Below are 22513 nucleotides of genomic sequence, written 5' to 3'. Positions count from 1 at the left end.
TGGTTCGGTCTATACTGTTATTGCTAAAATAATACAATTTCAGTTTACCTGATGCATATACCAATATTTTTCAGGAGCAAGATAGAGTTTGAGTGGAGCGCACGAGTGATGGGACGGTCAATATCAAGCCAACCTTTGCTACAGTGCTAGACATAGCTTATTACATTATGGTGTGTTCAAACTAGCTAGCGTGTGTCGGATACCTTATGTGTTTCAGTTGTGCGTGTGTTATCGACTAAGTTTCACATTGGATGGTTTCATTAATGATTTGTACGAACAAAGCATATTTTGGATTAATGGATGTATAAATGCTTCTTTCATCAGATATTGTTCGGCATGCAATTATTATTTGAAGCAAACAAAGCGTTGCAATATGGACTATCGACATAATAATTTGGCGTTGCAATATATGGTATAGCAACAAACAAACGGTGTGGCAAAAAATATCATACCAACGAAATAGTGAGTGTGGTAATAGAGTCTCCAAATTGTAGCAACACAATAGTAAGCATGGCAATACAGGGTCTAGGTATAGCAACCAGTATTGATCGTGGCAATAGAGAGGCAACCTCTAGCAACCAAACTTTTATTGTGGCAATAGACGGTTGCACCTATAGCAACCACAATGTTTAGTGTGGCAATAGAGAGGCTACCTTTAGCAACCAAATATTTGCCATGGCAATAGAGGGTTCCACCTATAGCAACCACATAGATAGTGTGGCAATAAAGAGACCAACTGTAGCAACCAAATATTTATCGTGGCAATAGAGGGTTCCACCTATAGCAACCACAGAGATAGTGTGGCAATAGAGGGTCCATCTATTGTAATGCTATTGATGTGTGGCAATAAGGTCTATTGCAACACCCATTGTTGTTGCTAGTGCACTTATTGTCACTCTTTGGGTATGTGGCAACAGGTATTTCTAGCAACACCGGGTGTGTTGCAATAGTTACTATTGCAACAGTTACTATTGCAACACCCATGATGGTTGCTTATACTATGGCTTGCAACACCAAAATGAGTTGTGGTGCAAACTTTAGACCACGGTTACTATGGAAACGCCTGCCAACGAATTTTTTGTGTTGCAATTTTGTCTATTGCAACTATTTTTGGTATATTGCAACACTTTTAGACCATTGCATCAGGGGTAAAACCTTGTAGTGGGAGGGGGGGCGCTAGCACTTGGAGATCGGGCAGCGGTGGCGCTAGGGCTACAATATAGAAGTTGAAAAAGCATATGACAAAGGTGAAACGGAAGGGATGATTTCCTCCATTATTTATAACCGCGACGCAGTAACAACAGCGTGAATGAAGGAATATTCAGGTTTAACGAATCCGAAGATTTCACGGCACCTAATTGGGAGTTACCTCTATTTTTGGGAGAGATAAGATTTTTGTTCAGAGATGGTCACGTTGACCAGAGGTTGACCCTTATACCAACAAACTAGTCAGATAACGGCTCAGGGTCTGTGTGCCATGTGCCCATCGACAAAAAGGTTTTTTCTCTAAGCTTTTTAAGGGGAAAGTGATGCAAATTACAGATTCACCATCAACCTGATTCTTCGATTCAACCTAAGGCTCGGGGGCTACTCCATATGAAGTGCGACAAGTCGCACTTCCATACAAAATTACAGGTTGAAGGATACAAGACTAAGTTAAATGAGGCTTGAGCACATTCTAGCCACCTGGCAGCGCTCTGGTATCTTTTAAAGACTCAACCCGATGAAGTACTCGAAGAGCACCAAAACAAGTTGATGAAGCCTACAAAAGTACTTAGAAGTGCTACATTTGACTAAAAAGTACTCGGGGGCTTATCGTACATACATCTATGGGTCCACCAGAAGGTTTAGACAGTCCTAAATATGGGGCTGGACACCAAAACGTATCTGACATGGAGACTATGGCACAACACGGTGTAGTCTATGTGGCAAGACAAGAACTAGTCAAGGATTAGGAAAGTACTCTTAGCAATAGGATTAGGACTCGTATAGTCGAATCTGACTAGTATTCTTGTAAATTAACTGACCTGTAACCCTCCCTAGACAATATAAGGTAAGGCAGGGACCCCCTCCAAAGCAATTCAATCCAACAAATACACAGGATGTAGGGTATTACGCAATCTAGTGGTCCAAACCTGTCTAAATCGTGTGTCTACGTTTACCTTCGAGTTCCTGATCTTGACGAACCCCACTAACTAAAACACTACCTTAGGCACCCCGTCAATAGGTTGCCGGGTTTAAACACCAACAATCGTCACCACTGGGACTATCACATCCTGCTCGATCACCATCTCCAGCACCATCGAATCCAGCAGGCAGGAGTGACAATGACCAAAACACCCCTCCTCGACCACCGTCTGCAGCGTCGGGACTAAAGTCTAGTGAGAGCAAGGAACCACATGCAGCACCTCTCAAGAAGTCGTGACCACCACCTTCCAAGCCAAGGCAGTCAAAGGCAAAAGAACCAAGGAAGAAAACAAAGAAGTTTGAACCTATTAAGAAGCTACCAGGCGATTTGACTCCTCAGGAATTAGAAGAGGCATTGCAAGCACATGTAAGGTAGTGGTTTGAAAAAATGGTTGCAGAAAGAAAAGCGAAGTAGATGGAGCCTAAGCCAGTAGATCCAGCCAACTTAAAGTTTTTTATTGGCATGAAAGAAGAAGTCAAGAAGACATTACTATTGAACTATGATCGTTCGTTAGTTATGTCTTGGCAGAAGAAAAAATGTGGAGAGTCATTGTCCAGTCGTACTGTCCCCCAGCTCAGGCAGCAAGACCAGGAAGCAGATCAAGCAGCTCAACAAATAGTATCTTTGCCTTTAGAACAACAAATAAAGATTGTTAAGTTTATGGTAGAGACAGGTCTCTCGCTTGCTGAAGTTCTAGGGCAAGCCAAACCGCCACCTCCATAAAAGACTGTACTTAAATGGCCCTTTGAGTTAGGCAAGCCTCTAGTCAGGCCTGAATTGGTACGGAAGCTCACAACTAAGATGTATGAATTCCATCAGTGGTGTATGGAGCAGTCAGCCAATGATAGGGTCATGTTCACTCTTCTTGTTAAACCGATTGATTTTTTTGGTGAAGGTGAGAAACTGTTGTGGTTGGAATTCAAGGATATTTATGAAGTGTGACATCAAGATGCCCTTGATGTCTCTCACATCAGTGTCTGGGTTCTGTAAGTGTGTGTTTATTAGATGTTAATTTTGGCTCAGATCATCTTTTTTGTGTGTGTTGTCCCACTTTGTGTTTCATTTTATGAAGGACGCAAATTCAGAGGTGCCACCTAGAATTGTACTTCAAAGTTAGCTTCATGGACCCAACGCTTGTTAACCAAGATCAGATACGGGATCAACCAAAGTCTACATTGGACACAATATACAAATTCTTGGAGCAACAGAATTACAAGCAATACATGCTACTACCTGACAACTTTAAGTAAGTGTGGGTACCGTCTATTTTCATTTTCCTTTCCTAATTATTGTTAGTTAGTTCTTATATGAATATTTATGTACGCAGTTTCCACTAGATTCTCCTTATAGTTATGATTGATCAAAGCAATGTTATTGTGTTTGATTCATTAAGGAAACCAAAGTACGAGTACCAAGACATTCAAGACATGCTTAACTTGTAATAATTATGGATCTTCATCTCTATGCAAAAGTTTGTTTCCTAAATTTTCACCTAACACTGTATCCTTCATTATTTTAATTCGCAGCGCATGGAAACAATTCTATAAGAATCACTATGGTAATTTAAAAGAAAAACTTACATTCAGTACAACTTTTCCGGTATGTATGAAGTTTGCACATTTTGTACATTCTATAACACAAATATTTGATAACTTATTTTTTCCACTAAAGTGCTTGAGATAGGAACAGGGGAATAATTTATATGGATACTACATCTGTGAGCACATATACCATTTCGTGAGGGACAAGGTGCTATCGAATCATATAACTGTACAGAAAACAAACCTATTAATTATTAATTATTTTCTAGCTCCTTTTATTTAATTGTTGGTGTAACATTCACATATTTCCAAATTACAGATGTGGCGGATTCGTGAAGAACTCTTGGAGAAGGAAAGGCTTTCGGCAATCAAGAAGCACTCATAGGATTTTTGGTGGATGAGGTGATAAATCCCAAATGAGAATTTTATTACGATGGACATTCAGTAGTCGAACCGAGCAACACCACGACGGGAGGATCCTAAGAATTACGAGGACAAATTATTGTATATATAGCAATTGTATTAATACTACTTTTATCTGTATAATATACTAAGAATTGTATATATAGTCGTTATAATTAATATTATGCATATACTATCATGAAATATATATACAACATGCATACAATACGAGCGTATACGTGTAAGTAGTGTACGCTAAGGATGTATACATATAGGTGTATATATATATATATAAGTGAAGCAACAATTAGCATTAATATGGAAGAGAATTCAGGGTAAAAAGAGGGGCCGCGTGCATGCGCCTGCATGGTAGCCCTTTTAGAGGTTACTCCCGAGTGAGTGACCCGGGACTAAAGAAGGGGACCTTTAGTCCCAAAAGATTAGTCCCGGTTGGATATTCTAGAGATATGACGCTCTCTAACCAGGACTAATGCTCACTTTTTCACCAGTGAGTGTCCGGCGTTAATAAACCGCCAGCACATGCTGGAATGGAGAACAATTGGTAGTGTTTGCTCTAACTTGAGTAGTTGAGCTCCGAGTTAGAATGACCCATTTGAGGAGAAAACCTTCTTCTATAGGAGCGATGGCAAGTAGCTGAACCACTGAACTTTGTTTGGATTGGTGAACTTAGCTACAGTATTTCTTTTGATGCAGCTGTTGAGCTAGCTAGTCTAGTACCCAATTACCCATGAGCTGTGTACTAAATAGGGTCCGTACAGGTCACAACGGATGAAATTTGTTGGAGTAGTATGTGAACTTTTTAGCCAAGAGCCTAAGACCTTTTTTAGTAATTTGTATGCTCGAGTATATGCTTCGCTGATGATGAAAGTATTTGCTGCACAGATGTTTTGCTCCAACTAAGGGTTAGCTTATTGGTTCTCTTGCTAGCGCTCCCTTGGCTTCGTTGGGCAAAGATCACGTGTTTCGTTTTTTTTCCCGGCTGCCTTGTTATTTGTATTTTCAAGCTTTTTTCTTGCTCTAGCGAGAGAGCCGAATTGGCTCACCTCCACTAGCAAGGCCAGCCTTGCTCATCGAGGCCAAGCAAGGCAAGTAGGCAAGGGATCTGAGCAGCCCCTAAACTCTATAGAGCCACGTGCAAGTTGCCAATGCCATTTGCCAGAGTTATTGATTGTTTTCTTCCTCCGCTACGGTTTACTTGTTGGACACTAGTGTTTGGTTCGATCTCGTCACAATATTGACTTTTTCATTTCCCATTGTGTTCGTTCAGCATCCTACTAATGTGATCATTCCATGGACACTAGTTGGCCTGGAGCTCTATCTTTATTAGGACTACAAACTTCTATCCATGATCTTTGTTTGGCATATATGGATTAGCAGGTAAAATTGTGCTTTTCCATCAAGCCTTGGATGGGGGCATACGGCTCCACGTACTTTTGCCAACTATAAGCTGGAATTACTATAGAAATCACAAAAATTGTTGAACCTTTCTCCCGCTCGGTTGAGCAAATTGAAGCCAAGAATGTTTTTAGAGGAATCATGAAAATCCACAAGCTATCAACCCAGCAAAAAACAAGCTGCTTCTTCATAAAGCAGGGCCTTTGAGCCTTTGATCATAACTAGAACGCCACAATTCATGCAGCCCAACCAAACACTATGTGCATATTGATTGGGCTGGCTAACCCAAAGTCCCTAAACCAACCATTCAAACAAATAGGCTGCATCTTCAAAGAAAAACACATGGGCTACATGCCTACGTCCGACCACCGAAGTCCTGCTACCAATCTGCTACTCTTTCGTTCATCTTAAGTGGAGGAGTAGTGGATACCGTTCAAAATCACGCTTTGCTCAATAATTAGTTTAATAGTATGTGAATTATGGGACACATAATCAATATACCTGTCAGCACCAAGGGAACAGGATCCCCCGAGGAGGCGCTTACAAGTGGGGCCCGCCTGCAGAAGGGGCTTCCTCATGGAGCCCAAATAAAGAGATGGGTTTGGGAAATCCAAGGGCCTAGAAAGACAAGGTAAATATCGTGCCCGCATGGCGAGACCCACAAGGGACCCACGCGGCAGGAGCAGGACGCCCTCGGGAAGAACTCCCGGGAAGGCCCCCGAGAAAGCTCGCTTCGAGGTGAAGCAAGAGTGGCATATCCAGACACAAGAGGACATGATAGTCGAGGTAGGCTGTCAGCGGGCACCCCGTCCTCGGAAAAACATCATTATTACGGTTGATGGGACGTGCCCGGGCACCTCGGGTACTGACAGCCTCACCCGTCCCGTCCAACACGCGGCGGGCACCGCCCTCATGTCAAGAGCGCTCTCCTGGTTCCCGGCCACCCTCTACCAAAGTGGCGGGCCCACACTGCGGCCCCGGGAAGTGGCGAAGGCCTCCCGGGAAGGATCCCGGGAGCCAAATTCAACGTCCCCTACCCTAGAACAGTGAGGACCGAACTGAGAGGAACAGGTATTACCAGGATAAAATGGTAAAAGGCAAAGATTGACGTGCAAAGGACTTGGTCAGGCACCCCAAAGCCATGCGCATCAAGGCGAGGGGCGTCTGGGCAAATGGACGGCTTGTCAGGAGAACTGTAGCAAGGAGGTCGGCCAATGGGCCACCGCATTCACACATAAGATGGAGGGAAGGATTAGGGTGCAAGGCTTGCCCCGATCGGTCCTCCCTTGGGCCTGGCCTATGAAAGGCCAATTCTTGAACTAAGAAAGACAGGCAATAATAAGCTACACAACATACAAGACGTAGGTATGATGTTTCTAAGCGGTCTCAACCTGTCTAAAAACCCTCATAGTGCTATCACCAAAATACTCCCCTCATTGTCTCTCAAATATCTTCACATGAACTAACTCCCAAACCAGATCTCTAAAAGGGGGTCCCATCAGATTCCCGCCCACGGTGATCAACCACTGTCAATACCACTTGATTTATTTTATGATTATGTAACCATTAACAAAATGCTATAGCAAGAATGTACTATTAAAAGTCATTTTTAGACAATCAAAACAGTTAGAGGGAGCACCTACTTATAGGAAAAATTAGTGGATGAGGTGTTGTTCGAATAACACCAACATTCTAAATTCATCACAGTTCAATACACGCAAGTCCTATATGTTTCCAATTTTTGTTGCGCGGTCAATATGATTGTCATTCGGTCTCCGGCGGCAAGTTCAAAAATCATATAGGACAATGATAGTATCCAATTTTGATAAGTATGATGTTGATCTCGACGGTAGAACAAACACACCAAATTTGATTAAAAAACACTTTAGCAAGCCTACAAAATCTAATTGAACTGCGTGACTCTATGTCTTCTACTCCCTCTGATTTAAATTATATGTCGTTTTGGCACTTTTAGGTTCATAGACTTTGCTATGCACCTATATCTACACTTATGTCTAGATACACTATAAAAGTTATGAATCTTGAAATACCAAACGACCTACAAAATCCATGAGTAATTTACTTAGTTTACTACTCACTCCGTTCAAATTATAGATCATTTTAGCTTTTCTAAAATCATAGTATTTACTATATATATGTAGAAATAAGTATATATTTAAGTGCATAAATAAAATTATATGCACGCGTAGAAACCAAACCACCTGTAAATTGGGAATAGGGGAGTACTCAGGCCAAGATGGTTTTTTGCCGAAACAGGTATATTTTTTTAATTTTAACCTTTTTTAAAAAATATTTTTAAAACAAACCCATCCCCAACTTAATTTGCACGGGGTGATCCTTTTGCCCGCGCCAGCGCTCGTGGCGTGGTAGAGGGGTCCACCGTGGCGTGGCGCGGGAGGCTGGGCCAGCGCGGCGCTGATGTGGGGTGGGGCTTGCCGCGCCAGCTCGCTTGGCGCGGCAGCACCGCCCATACAGGCGCTTGCTTGCTTCCCTCCTCCTTTTCCCTTCATTTCTTCTTCCTCCAGTAACCCCGAGCCCAACCGACTCCCTCGCCGCTGGCCACCGCCACCCCCCAATCCCCCCCCAAATCCGGCGATTTCGGTTAGGGAAACTAAGTGGAATTGTTCACCGCTTCGTTTGGAAGGTATCCCCCAACTTTTTCCCTTGTTTTACCATGCCGTTTGGTAGATCGGAGGATGTTAAGGTGATACTAGGGTTAGATTGTTGATTTGAAATTTTGATGAAATGCAATATTGTTATGTGTTAGATGATGCTTAGTTCATATGCACTAGCCTCTCTGCCCGCAATATTGACGTGTAGAACTTATTGCATGCTTCTATTTAGTTAGATATTCATGCAATTGTGTAGTGTACATGGCATTGGTAGGTTTTTTTTTTTGCAATATGTCCAATTGATGTCTATAGTTGGTATGGTAAATTTGATGGATTACATGTCTAAAGTTTATTTGTGTATTAATTTTTGGTCACTTGATGTGTAGGTGAGATGACATCATCCGGGTGTGAATACAAGCGGCGTATATGGTACGTGCATTACGTGGGCGAGTCGAATGCGGATGCTCTTGTACCTCCTACGCTTCCAATACCTCTTTGTAGATGTGGCGTGCAAGCTGAGGTGAAATAATCAAGGCACCCAAAGACAGCCAGAAGAGCCTTCTATGTGTGCAAGTGGATGTTTGATCCAATGCCTGTCGCGCCTTGTGATTTCTTTCAGTGGATAGATGGACCCGATAAATATGATCCTAGGATCCGCCTATTCCCATACGATAGCATAGAGCTTAAACCATATCATCAGTTTAGGCATTGGGTTCCTCCTCCACCAAACCCAACTAGAATGACCGAGGAGGTTGCTTGTAGGCGTGTGAGGGATCCTCCCATTTGCAAGTGTGGAGTTGCTGCTAAGCTTATGTGTCCTAACTTAGGGGTTCCACCTAAGTTCATTCCATTCTTTTGATGCTTGCTAATGACCCATGTAAGTTTAGTAGAAGAATGTTAGTATGATGTGTAGCAAACAGTGTTAGTTTTTTGAAATGCACCGTTAATCTTGTCACCGGTTTTATGCAGGATGGGTGGCCGCTATGTGATTTCAATGAGTATATCTATGGGCCTAAGCCGATGTGGCCAACGGAGGAGCAAGTGTGGGAGTTCGAGAGTGGAAAGGCATCATGGCCATATGTGTCCTCTCCTAGTCGTAGATGCAAGTGTGGTATATTGGCAATAAAAGGTGTGGTGCCTTCTAAGCTTGGATATGGTTTGTTCTGTGGCAATGGACATGGAGATTACTGGGTGAGTAACTATTCATCTCTTTTGTTGATCATTTATCCCATTACATATGAAATGTGTATCCATTGTTTCAAATTTGTAACAATATGAACATCTTGTTGCAGGAGGGAAGGACATGTCATTGGGAAGACTTTTCTGGTCGTCGTGATTTATCGTCGTGATTTAGGGGGTGTTTGGGAAACACCTGTTAAAGTTTAACACCTGTCACATCGGATGTTTGGATGCTAATTAGGAGTACTAAACATAAACTAATTACAAAACTAATTGCACAGATGGAGTATAATTCGCGAGACGAATCTATTAAGCCTAATTAGTCCATGATTTGACAATGTGGTGCTACAGTAACCATTTGCTAATGATGGATTAATTAGGCTTAATAGATTCGTCTCGCGAATTAGCACAAGGTTCTGCAATTAGTTTTATAATTAGCTTATGTTTAGTCCTCCTAATTAGCATCCGAACATCCGATGTGACACTGTTAAAGTTTAGCATCTCGTATCCAAACAGCCCCTTATTGTTAAAGTTGGGTCATACATTGGAACCATGAAAGTCAAGACAAACACAAGAACTGATAGAAAAGATTAGGAAGGAGTATGATGTGCCTATACCTGACAGTGACTTGCTTTGGGGGAATATATACCAATATATGGTTCGGGAGACTGGAGTGAAGCCTAAAGGACTTTATGTGAAGGAAACTATTATTAAGTATTGGAAGCAAAACAGAACCAAGTATCCACACCCTCTAACTGAAGATGAGAAGAGAGAAAATAGGAGGAAGTTGTAGGAGGAGAGGGAGTTGAAGAAACAAAGGTTGAGGGAGGAGAGAGATCGCTTAGGTTTTGTGGTTGATCCGAATGCAAAATACCCTAAGGGTTCATGGGAAGAATATTTGCAGCAGGTTAGGGCAAGGAAAGGAATGATTGAAATGGAAGAGTTAAAAGAAAGGGTGGAAGAGGCGCAAATGGAGGTGATGAAGGCACTTGTTGCCGATTTATCTGTTGGTAAGGTTAATGTGGATCAGAAAGGGAAGGGAGTTGTTATTGCAGAGGATGATGATGATGATGATGATGATGATGATAATGATGAGTTACTATGTGAAGGTAACTCCAATTGAATGAATATGTTCATTCAGTTGGTTCATGTTTCTCTTTAGTTGTGAAAACTATGTTCATTTGTGAGAGAACTATGTTTATTATGGAGAACTATGTTTATTGTGAGAACTATGAATATTTGTTGAGAAACATGTATTATGTTATTTGCATTGAGTGTGTGTGCGTGGTCGTGGTCAATGTTTGCATGTGAGTGTGCAGCTCTACCTCCTATATCATGGTCCCCATGCCCCACTGCTACTGTGTCAAGCCCACTACCCAGCCCAATGGCTCAACTGCATGCTAGATCACATTAATGTAGCCAAGATCCAGGTGAACACACACATAAAAAGGGATAGAGGACAAGAGGGTAGGGCATGCAATCAACATTGGTCATAGCATCTGTTGATGGTAATACAAATATAAGTACTTGCACTCTCTAATTCACGTGTGTATACCGCTCTTCTCATCCAAGACCCGCAGCTAGCCCAACCTAGTGGCTCAACTACATGCTAGATCACATTAATGTAGTCAAGAACCAGGTGAACACACACATAAAAAGGGATAGAGGATAGAGGGCACGGCATACAATCAACATCGGTCATAGCATATGTTGATGGTAATACAAATCTAAATACTTGCACTCTCTAATCCACGTGTGTATGCCGTTCTTCTGGTTCAAGACCCGTAGCTAGCCCAGCCCAGTGGCTCAACTGCATGCTAGATCATATTAATGTAGCCAAGATCCAGGTGAACACACATAAAAAGGGATAGAGGACAAGAGGGTACGGCATGCAATAAAAAAAGGATAGAGGACAAGACAGCACAGCGTACCAACCTTTTAGTAGATGTTATCGCATCAGGCTGGCTGGTGCAGCAGAGCTGAGCTGCCGCGTGCACACCAACCTTTCAGTAGGTCAGAGCTCTGCCGCGCCACTCTGGCTGGCGCGGCAGTACAATGTTGCCGTGCTAGGCTGGCTGTTGCGGCAGTACTGAGCTGCCGCGCACAACGCACTAACCTTTCAATAGGTCAGAGCTCTGCCGCGCTACTCTGGCTAGCGCGTCAGTAGAATGTTGCCGCGCCAGACTAGCTGGCGCAGCAGTACTGAGTTGCCGCGCACAGCGCACCAACCTTTCAGTAGGTCCGAGCTCTGCCGTGCCACTCTGGCTAGCACGGCACTATAATGTTGCCGCGCCAGGCTGGCTGGCGCGGAGCTCTTCACCGTTAGACTCGTTCTCGCACTTCGCCACCATCTTGTCTGCGCCCTGATCCTCCCCTCTTCCTCTCTGTGCCCTGATCATCATCTAGAGCAATTCTTAGTCAGAGAGACAGACAAACAGAAGGCATCTTGTGGTGCCGTGCGGGCCGCACGGAGTTAGCTTCTGCCCTCGCTCCATGAAAACCAATCAGAGATGCTCGATAATTAGATGACACTAGCTCGGGCCACATCAGTTGTCACCAATCTCCTATGGTTAGAGGAAATCTCAACGGGAGTGCATCAGCAGGTGCCTCCAGAGTCACCTGAGAGAAGACAATGAGTTTTGACTGATGTTCTTTTTCAAGATGGATTTGAAGTAATTTGTGCTATTTCAGTGGATGAATACTACATTTTTTTTAACTCGCTGAGACTCGAGGGCACATCAATATCGATGAGATGTGATGTAGTTTAGCAGAAACATTCTTTATAATGGCACAAGTTCTTTGCAAAAGTGAGATTGTCATGATACATACCTCTTTAAACACCACACTGTATGAAGCATCCTTGAAGCCCTGTATCCAAACCAGAGAAATATAATTATGATCAACAAGAACAAACGAGAATATGTGAAAAGAGGGATGCTCACCAACTTTCTGAAGAGCTTAAGGGATGCCGTATTTGATTCACTAATTTTTGCTCTGAATGTGTGAATTCCATATTTCTCTACTGCAAATGCCATCATCAGTAAGATTGCTTCTTGACCAATTCCCTTCCCACGGCTGCGACAAGAAAAAGTGGATATTCTAGTTAGCACAAGCAGAAAGTATCACTATCTCCTGCTAAATTGGCTGTTCTGTTCTCAGGTCAGCATCTACTTTACTTTCATGTGACATATCTAATTATTGTTTCAACTGCTATGTCCCTACATAAAGATCATTCTAGAAGTTTACAGGACCAGGGCCCCGGAGCAAGAGGTACAGAACATCACATGCAACGTAAAATTTCTGTCTCTTGCAGTACAAATGAGTTGCCCAGCGATAGCGTAATTCCGCTAGATTATCGCATAGTTGCAGATTACGAACTATGGTATGCTACAGATCTGATAGCGAAGAAAGTGACAACTGAAAATTGAAAGGACTAGCAATAGCTGCAACTATTTGTTTGATCTCTCAAAAAAAATTCACATCATAACTAACCAAGTAAGATGCCCACATTACATTATTAGAGCCAAGTAAAAATGTATACATGAACTGTCCACAGAACAGAACGGTATAAGTTCAAAAAGATGTCAGAGATGGTAAAAACAATGACATGATCAGTGTTATAGAGAAGGTACCTCTTATGTTCAGCTATCATAATCTCTATCTCCGCCAGCTGCATATCATCTTGGTCATTCATCCATCCAAGTGCAGACATATGCCTCAGCATAAAGTCAAGAATGTCAACCAGAAAAAAAGAAGAAATGTACCTGTTGCTTGTCCATCACGTGCAGGTTGCATCCCCACCACGACCAATGCTGCCTTAAACTGCAACATACAAATTTTACAACACAAATCAAACAAGATAGTATTATATTGAAACACATGTTTAATAAATTGCAACTGTCTTTTACACACAGCCGGCTCAAATTGCAACATATTCTTCCAACACCTAGCGCAAAACACTTCATAGATGCAAATTTCATTGTCGTGGACGCCGCTGATCCGGAGGGCTAAAAGGATCCCTCGGGCAACGCTCCCTCCTTGGATGCGTGGGCAAGACATTGGCGCTGCCAATGTCGGTGTAGTCCTGGGAACGATGCCGGCGGGGCCTCCGGGCTGGAGCTGCAGGTGCCTAAGAAAAATTAAAAGAAAATCATCAAGGTGTAGGACTCTTTGGGAACTGAACTTAGCAATTGAGAATACAACTAGGGCAAAGTGAGGAATCTACCTGGCTTGACTGTCCTTGCGTCTGAGTCAGAGGTGGAGCATCAAACAAGTCGGTCATCTCCATATGCTCACCATAGGTAGGGTCCTCATCCTCGGACTCGTTACCTTCAGACTCCTCACTTGCCTTAGGGGACGCGGGTGCCTTGCCTCGTGACTGTGGCGGATCCACTTCGGATCTACTGGTTAGACATGATTTAGCCGCCTGATATGCGACACTCATGCTTAAGCCAATAAACACGAAGTGCCATCGGATTTTCCTCCGATTTAACCACTTGAACAGGACCGATTTAGCAGACTCACACGAAGGCGAGCGGTTCCAGAGAGTACAACAAGTCCGACAAGACAACAAATTAACCACTGGGTTTAGTTGTGAAAAGAACATCGGAGTTTTACAAGTTTCCTGAAAACAACAGAAGGTAAACACTAGCGGAAGCGATCGTCGGGGTCGGATGTCCTGGTGAGGCCAGCCGGGACATCACTGATCCCTCTCCTCGCCGTCCGAGGAGGGATCCCACTCGACCGTCCAGCCCGGCGGGAGCTGGGGCGGCCAAGCGCCAGCAAGAGAGGGGTCGGGAGCAGCAACTTCACCTGAAAAATAGGAGCCACAACAAGGCTGAGCTACTAAGCTCAACAAGACTTAACCGATAGGAGGAAACTACTCCACACTTCTAGACATGTAGGGCTTTCTGGCTGAGGGGTTTGCTTGCCAAAAGCGCTAAGTAAAACCCTATTTTCAAGTTTTAGCTCCGGTTTTATGTTCATTAGCCGGTCTAGATTTGCAACCTATTCTAAGCAATCATAGAGCCAAACAAGGTATGAATATATATATCACAAAAACCATGTCATCATCAGATTCCTCATTTACTCAGGGTGACATAGCAATCAAGCAGTCTCAAACTGTGAGAGGCAGATGAATCGATTCGAGTTCTTTTAACCATGCATGGTGAACCTAGCCTCACGACATCCACGTACCCGAAGGTCGCTTCCTGTGTCGGCCTTCCCCATCAATCCCCTAACCCGTGTCGGGCCCATTTCCTTTGGTGCAAGGTTCCACAGACCCAGCCTATGCCGTTCTGTGACCACGCATGCCACCACGTGCGACATACAGCAGGGGAAACTCCGTTCCAAGAACAATGGGGCGACCGCTCACGTCTAGGTTCAATCCGGTACTAGGCTTCCTCAGCCCATACTAAGTATAAGGCTAGTACTTTCAAACACTTGATCACGAACACCACCACTGTCGGGCCTTAGCAAGTTTTCATAGACAGACGGGGCAACCATCCGTCCACCAAAGAGTTACCAAAACCCTACTCCGTCCATCGTCCTTATAGTTATAACAGAAAGGTAGACATGCAACTCCTACAACTCGCGAGTGACAGGGAATCACTCGGCTTTTACCGTTTCCTAGTTAAGCAATGCAACTACTCGGTCCAACAGCTAGTGCTCAGATCATGGGGATACTAGGTCATGCATCTAGGGTTTCAAAAAACTCCTATACGTAAATGCGCAAACATGTCACAGAAGGCATGCGCAAGTTTGGAAAACAACGCAGGGTTTTCATGCAACCGGGGCTTGCCTTCGAGCAAAGAGGAAGAGAACTGCTCGACTTCGGAGGCGACTTCGGCTTCAGCGGGCAGGAGCTCAGCTACAGCTTCGTCTTCTGGCGCCGGGTGTAGCTCGTAGAAGCCGTCGGCGAGGCGTAGCTCTACACAAATGCAATGCAAGAGTTAGCATAGACGGTTATTTCAACAGCAACACTTGCTCGCCTGAGCCCAAAAACTCGCGACAAAGAGCAGGAGGGTGGGAAGGTTTAAGAGAGCTGGTGAAGATCAAAAGGCAAGGGTCGGAAAGGAAACTTATGATCTGATCCTTGAACTAGAGGATGTGGTATACTAGGGATCCTCAGACGCAAGCGCTGAAGGGTTCCTAAGTTTTACACATACACCCTCGAGTTGAAGAAAAAGATCACAGCCGAGCCCTCGGGCGAGGCGGATAAGGGTCGGCAGAACAGATAGGGTCGGGCGAGACGGAACCGGGGTCGGGTGGATAAAAGGGGTCAGGCGAAGCGGACTGGGGTCGGCAGCTTACCTTCTTCCTAAAAGGAAAGCTTGGGGTCGGGAAGAAGCAGACTTGGGCGGAGGGACTAAGGCTTTGGACAACGGCTAAGACCGGTAGTGCTCCGGCGGCGGTGCTGCTTCTTGCGGATTGCAAGTGAGCTTTTACACAGCACAGAGGAGCAACCGGCTGGGTGGCTTGGGCAAATGGAGGGGAGCTGAGAGGAGAGTTCCTCAAGAGCTTTAGGGTGTAGTGCTAGGAGCTTGAGCAGGGAGCGAGAGAAAGGCTGAAGGCAACAATGGCGGAGGGAACTCCGGCGGGCTTGCGCATTCCTTTATATAGCTGCTGGAACGGGGAAGGGAAGCGGCGTGGGAGAGAGAAGGGGAGCGGCGCGAAGGCCGGGGAGAAGCAATGGAGTGCTCTGCCGGGGTGGCGATGGAGCGGAGGGGGCGGTGGTGCAGGACTTCGGAGATGACGCCAGCAGTCATTGGGTTCTGTCGTTAGCACGGAGCAGGAGCGGGTATGCCGGTGGTTGAGATTTGGCGGAGGCGGGCGTCGTCGTGCGGAAGATTTGATAGAAGCGACCGGTTTAACGGCACTGGAATCGAGGGCGCACAGGTGAAAAGACATGCAGCTGCGGGCGCGTGGGCGAGCGCGGAGCAACAAATTATCGGGCGGCTTCTGGCAGGGTGGGGGAAAGGAGCTGTCGCTGCCGTGGTCGGGGTTGGTGATGGAGGAATCGTTGTGTAGCGGAGACCAGGCGGCGCGACTGAGATCGAAGTGACGGAAAAGACGGGCGACATCGGGCTCTGCGGCCGGGATCTGGCGGTGTGATGATGGGCGCGGGAGGCGAGGCGCTGCAGAAAGGTTGCAGAGGGGCTTCCGCCGCCATTGGGGAAGGGGGCGCGAGGATCCATTCGGTTGCGAGCTAGAGACAAAACTGAGCGGCGGGCGTCGGAGAAGATGAGCCACGCGGCGGGGAGGTTCTGAAGTGGGCATGCAACTCAAGTGCGCCTGTCGCGGAAGATCTGGGGGAAAAAGATCTCGCGGGTCCACCGGGCGGATAGAACGGACGTTTGAGGATGACGTAGAAGGATCCGACGGTGAGCTGAGTTTGCCGGGGTGGGGATTGGAGCGAAGCGGGGAGGGGTCGGGTCTTAGGGGTCGGAACCGGTTGGAAGCCTGAGCACACAGGCGCGGCAAAACAAGACAGATGGAACGATCCAGGGCTAGGATTAAGGTTAACCTGGAAGATTAGGGTCCGGTCGTCACAGTGACCTCCTGCTAGGTCCTGGAGCATTGGATGCTGATGCATTCCTTGGGGGGGTCATAGAGGTTCCACCGCTACTGTGGTGGAGAGGAGTACGTTGTGATCCTAAAGAAGTGCCCTGGTCATTCCCGTCGTGCTGCACATCGGTGGCTGACATGCAATTCATCTTGATGGCCATTCGCCTGCAGCTTCTTCAAACCCTCTGCAACATTTAAGCAGCATAGAGTCACCATTATCATATTGAGAGGGTTACAAAGATAGTACGGGGATCAATGCAAACTAGGATGTGCTTGTACCTCTGCAAACTGATGAACCACACCATCACTGGATCTGACTGCATGCTCCATGACCACGCCCGCCTCATTTGCAAGCCTTGCAAGCTGCTGTCCCTGCACGCATAGTTTTGATTTCATGATTTATCAATGTTACGGTACTATGATTACATACCTTCAGAACGGTAATAGACAAACTAGAATCTTACCATGTAGTCATGGACAGGTGCACGCTCAGGCTATGTTCCTAAGCGTGTCATCGTGTCGTACTCGTCAAGTACGTCATCGGAGGAGTCGAACGGTGCATCCTCAATGGGCTCAATGCTCCAAGATGGCTTCACCTTATTTCTTGTGGAAGCACAGTACAATCGTATGTAGTCCCTGTTTGGTCCTGCACACTAGTACGGCCCTTCATCAGGATCACTTCTTTACCGTTTCTCCCACCGAAGCAGGTACTCAGCATGTTCACCCTCCAATCATTCTCCTTGTACCTCTTCTTGTGGTCGATCCTGCATTACAAATTTTGCAAGTTATTAGCCTAACATGTTACATACGTGTATCGATTCCTGCATATCTATGTAATGCCTAAGAAGTGGGTAATGATTCCTGCATACCTATGCAATGCCTGCGAAGTCGATAACTCCATGGGAGGGCACGTTTGTATCCTACCAAACTGCCGCATCACCCTATGCGGCATGTGCATCTCAACGAAGTAGTACAAGATCATTGGAGTCGTGGACCTCACAACTGCCTGTCTCTGTAGCACATAGGTGAAAATATGATCTCGCTCAGCTGTTGACGGGTGTACGGTTGCAATTCAATCTTCAAAATTTTGTAAAAACAAAAGTTATTTCATAGGTGAATATATGCAATTCAGCTCAAAAAGACTATGGTGACCAAATTACCTGGTTCTGTGTGACAACGTCAAACTCGTTTGTGTAGGACTTGTAGCGCCTTTCTAAAGGGCCACATATAGGCTGTGCATGCTTCCACACATGTAAGAATGTGGGATAAGAATCCTCTCAACGCTAATTCTAAAAATTCAAAAGAATCCGATTGCTAGCAAGGTACAGAAGTTTTCAGAACTGCAAAGTGGAAACGGGAAGTCGTCTTAGTATTTTACCTCGACGCGAAGACGGCAAAGTCGACCCACAGGCATTCGCTCCCAAACCCAAATCTGTAGCATAAACGCACACCCTCCAACATTTGAATCCCTTGTAGTGCGTCTACAAGCCTCACACAGCTGCCTATACAGCCACGCAAGCACCACTGAGCCCCAACTGTATAAACGGATGTTGCCCCAATCCTGACCCAAATTGAAAGAACCATCCACGACACTATGTTCCCAGTTGTATCAGGTAGTAGGAAGCTACTAACAAAGTGCCACAGCCAAACATGAGCGTGCCTCTGCACAACCTCATCATCTACTCCTGGAGGGCACACGCTGAACTACTACCTCAACCATGCGGAGCTCACACTAGAGGTCTTCTTCAAGTTGTCTCCCTCCTCAGGCTTAGGAGGCCTAATCCCAATGTGCACCTCTACCATGTCACGCCAATTCTCACTCTATATGATCCCCGTTACTGGATGCCCCTCTAGTGGAAGATCGAGGATCATGGCGACGACTTGCATGGTGACGGTTACCTCACCGCACGGGAGGTGGAAGTTGTGAGTCTCCAGACACCACCGGTCGACCATGGCGGTCCACAAGGGTCCATCCATCGGAGGGAGACCCGCAACAACCTGAACAGCAATGTCCAGAAATCCTGCTCTCTGTAGGTACGACGCGTAGCGCTCATCCCACCTAAGTGGAGAGTGCACTTGCACCCGTAATGGCTTCAATTCCTGCAAGACAACCAAATAATTGGAAATAAAATTATTTCTTACCATATAAGGAAATGGAATTAGATGGAAAAATGTTCTTTGCAAAAAATGGAAACAAATGGTATCATATGAAATGGTATCATTGGGTTCTGTCGTCAGGGCGGCGCAGGAGCGGGTATGCCGGTGGTTGAGATTTGGCGGAGGCGGGTGTCATCGTGCGGAAGATTTGATAGAAGCGACCGGTTTAACAGCGCTGGAATCGAGGGCGCACAGGTGAAAAGACATGCAGCCGCGGGCGCGTGGGCGAGCGCGGAGCAACAGATTGTCGGGCGGCTTCTGGCAGGGTGGGGGAAAGGAGTTGTCGCTGCCGTGGTCGGGGTTGGCGATGGAGGAATCGTCGTGTAGCGGACAGCAGGCGGCGTGACCGAGATCGAAGTGACGGAAAAGACGGGCGACATCGGGCTCTACGGCCGGGATCTGGCGGTGTGATGATGGGCGCGGGAGGCGAGGCGCTGCAGAAAGGTTGCAGAGGGGCTTCCACCGCCATTGGGGAAGGGGGCGCGAGGATCCATTCGGTCGCGAGCCAGAGACAAAACTGAGCGGCGGGCGTCGGAGAAGATGAGCCACGCGGCGGGGAGGTTCTGAAGCAGGCATGCAACTCAAGTGCGCCTGTCGCGGAAGATCTGGGGGAAAAAGATCTCACGGGTCCACCGGGCGGATAGAACGGACGTTTGAGGATGACGTAGAAGGATCCGACGGTGAGCTGAGTTTGCCGGGGTCGGGATTGGAGCGAAGCGGGAAGGGGTCGGGTCTTAGGGGTCGGAACCGGTTGGAAGGCTGAGCACACAGGCGCGGCAAAACAAGACAGATGGAACGATCCAGGGCTAGGATTAAGGTTAACCCGGAAGATTAGGGTCCGGTCGTCACAGCCTACCCCTCTTAAAAAGAATCTCGTCCCGAGATTCAGGCATCAAAAGCGGGGGTGCCGTTCTTACCTCCTTGACGAGATAGAAAACCTGGAAAGCGCTTGTTCAGATACTCGTCCGTCTCCCATGTTGCTTCATCTTCGGTGTGGTTTCTCCAGAGGATCTTGTACATCTTTACCACTTGGCGCCGGGTATGCCTTTCCTTTCGGTCAAGAACTCGGTCTGGGTACTCGGCGTAGGTCAGGTCGGGCTCTACCTGAAGCTGTTCTTGCTCTAAGATCTCTGCTGGAACTCGAACACATTTCTTCAGTTGAGACACATGGAAAACATCGTGTATGGTCGATAGCTGTTCTGGGAGTTGGATCCTGTAAGCGACGGGTCCACATATCTCCACAATCTCATAAGGGCCAATGTAACGGGGAGCTAACTTACCTTTTACTCCAAACCGTTGTACTCCTTTGGTCGGGGAGACTCGAAGATACACATGATCACCAAGGTCGAACTGCAGGGGTCTTCTCCGCCGGTCGGAATAACTCTTTTGTCGAGATTGGGCAGCCTTGAGATTGGCTTGAATTACCTTTACTTGCTCTTCGGCTTCTGCCACTAAGTCAGGGCCATAAACCTGTCGTTCTCCTGCTTGGGACCTGTTCAAAGGTGTTCGGCATCTCCGGCCATACAGGGCTTCGAACGGTGCCATCTTCAAACTGGCCTGGTAGCTGTTGTTGTAGAAGAATTCTGCCAAAGGCAGGCACTTGTCCCAATTCTTGTCATAGTGGATGATACAAGCTCTTAACATGTCTTCGAGGATCTGATTGACTCTCTCGGTTTGGCCATCGGTTTGAGGGTGATATGTTGAGCTACGGATGAGCTTGGTGCCCATGGATGCTTGTAGCTGTTCCCAAAAGCGTGCTACAAACTGAACTCCTCGATCAGAGATGATGGTCTTGGGTACACCGTGTAGGGAAACTATGCGGTCGAGGTACAACTCTGCATACTGTTTGACTGTGTGGGTGGTGCGGACAGGAAGGAAGTGGGCGGTCTTGGTTAAACGGTCCACTATAACCCAGATGGAATCATATCGCTGTGATGTAAGGGGCAATCCAACTATGAAGTCCATGCTGATGTCTTCCCACTTCCAAGAGGGAATAGGTAGCGGCTGCAGGGTACCTGCTACCTTTAGATGGCTGGCTTTGACACGCTGACAGGTGTCACATTCTGAAACATACCGAGCTATCTCCGGTTTCATTCCACTCCACCAAAAGGTTTGACGGAGATCATGGTACATCTTATTGCTGCCAGGGTTGATTGAGAACTTGGAGAGATGGGCTTCGTCTAGGATTTTCTTCCTCAGCTCGGGGTCGGCTGGTACAACTAGTCGATTTTTGTAATGCACACCTCCAGTTTCGTCCTGTCGGAATTGCTTATATCCCTCATCCTTTACTGAGATCTTCCTGATGATCCACCTTATTTCCTCATCCTTTACTTGTGCTAACCGTATTTGGTCTTCCAAAACTGAGTCAAGGGTGATGTGGCTGAGGGTTCCATGAGGAATAATCTCCAAACTGAGTTTTCCCATCTCGTGACACAGAGTCTTGGTGAAAGCGGTTACCAACAAGCAGTTGCAACGATGCTTGCGACTAAGGGCATCGGCCACCACATTGGCTTTGCCAGGATGATAGTGAACTTCCAAATCGTAGTCCTTTATCAACTCCAACCATCTTCTCTGGCGCATATTGAGGTCGGCTTGAGTAAATATGTACTTGAGGCTCTTGTGGTCGGTATAGATGTGGCAATGGGTTCCCATCAGATAGTGTCTCCATATCTTCAAGGCATGTATCACTGCTGCTAGCTCAAGGTCATGGGTTGCGTAGCTCAGCTCATGAGGTCGTAATGCTCGTGAGGCATAGGCAATGACTCGGTTGTCTTGCATAAGAACACACCCAAGTCCAGTGCCAGAGGCGTCACAGTACACATCAAACGGCCTAGAAGGGTCGGGCTGAGCCAAAACTGGGGCCGTGGTCAGCATGTGCTTCAGGGTCTTGAAGGCTTCTTCACACTTGTCGTCTCACACGAATTTGACCTCCTTCTTCAACAACTCTGTCATCGGCTTAGCTATCTTAGAGAAATCCGGGATGAAGCGCCGATAGTAGCCTGCCAATCCAAGGAAACTTCTGATCTAGTGCACTGAGGCAGGAGGCTTCCATTCCATGACTTCCTGTACCTTACTGGGGTCGACGGCTATACCATCCTTGGAGATAGTGTGTCCCAAAAACTTGACACTATCTAACCAAAACTCACACTTGGAGAACGTGGCATAGAGTTGGTGATCTCTCAGTCGTTGGAGAACTACATGAAGATGGTCAGCATGTTCTTCTTCGCTCTTCGAGTACACTAGGATATCATCAATGAACACCACTACGAACTTGTCCAGCTCGGGCATGAACACCGAGTTCATGAGGTACATGAAATAGTCGGGTGCATTGGTGAGTCCAAAGGACATGACCAGGTACTCGTATAGTCCATATCTAGTAGAGAAGGCTGTCTTGGGTATGTCGCAGGGTCGGATCTTGATTTGGTGATAAC

The 22513-nt window shown here is 46.3% G+C and overlaps 1 protein-coding gene across 1 annotated transcript; it reads right to left on the bottom strand.

Moving 5' to 3' along the window:
• Positions 1–11805: 11805 nt before the first annotated feature.
• Positions 11806–13641, bottom strand: LOC101784570 (N-acetyltransferase 9-like protein). The gene is made up of 7 exons (XM_022829724.1): positions 13585–13641; positions 13417–13488; positions 13124–13181; positions 12992–13040; positions 12302–12434; positions 12189–12227; positions 11806–11978 (listed from the first exon to the last, which is right to left on the bottom strand). The coding sequence occupies exons 1-7, from the start codon at positions 13639–13641 to the stop codon at positions 11913–11915; spliced, it is 474 nt and encodes a 157-aa protein (XP_022685459.1). The 3' UTR covers positions 11806–11912.
• Between the last annotated feature and the right edge of the window lie 8872 nt (positions 13642–22513).

Source organism: Setaria italica, chromosome IX (genome assembly GCF_000263155.2).
Source record: "Setaria italica strain Yugu1 chromosome IX, Setaria_italica_v2.0, whole genome shotgun sequence".
In the NCBI taxonomy this organism is placed as follows: domain Eukaryota; kingdom Viridiplantae; phylum Streptophyta; class Magnoliopsida; order Poales; family Poaceae; genus Setaria; species Setaria italica.
The sequence above is the reverse complement of the archived record's forward strand: the minus strand, read 5'-3'. Positions and strand labels throughout refer to the sequence as shown.

Coding starts and splice junctions, on each gene's coding strand:
- LOC101784570 (XM_022829724.1), bottom strand. CDS start 13,641: ATGACCGACTTGTTTGATGCTCCACCTCTGACTCAGACGCAAGGACAG. Junction 13,182..13,416: donor CCGACATTGGCAGCGCCAAT/GTCTTGCCCACG, acceptor TGTATGTTGCAG/TTTAAGGCAGCATTGGTCGT. Junction 13,041..13,123: donor ACGTGATGGACAAGCAACAG/GTACATTTCTTC, acceptor TGAATGACCAAG/ATGATATGCAGCTGGCGGAG.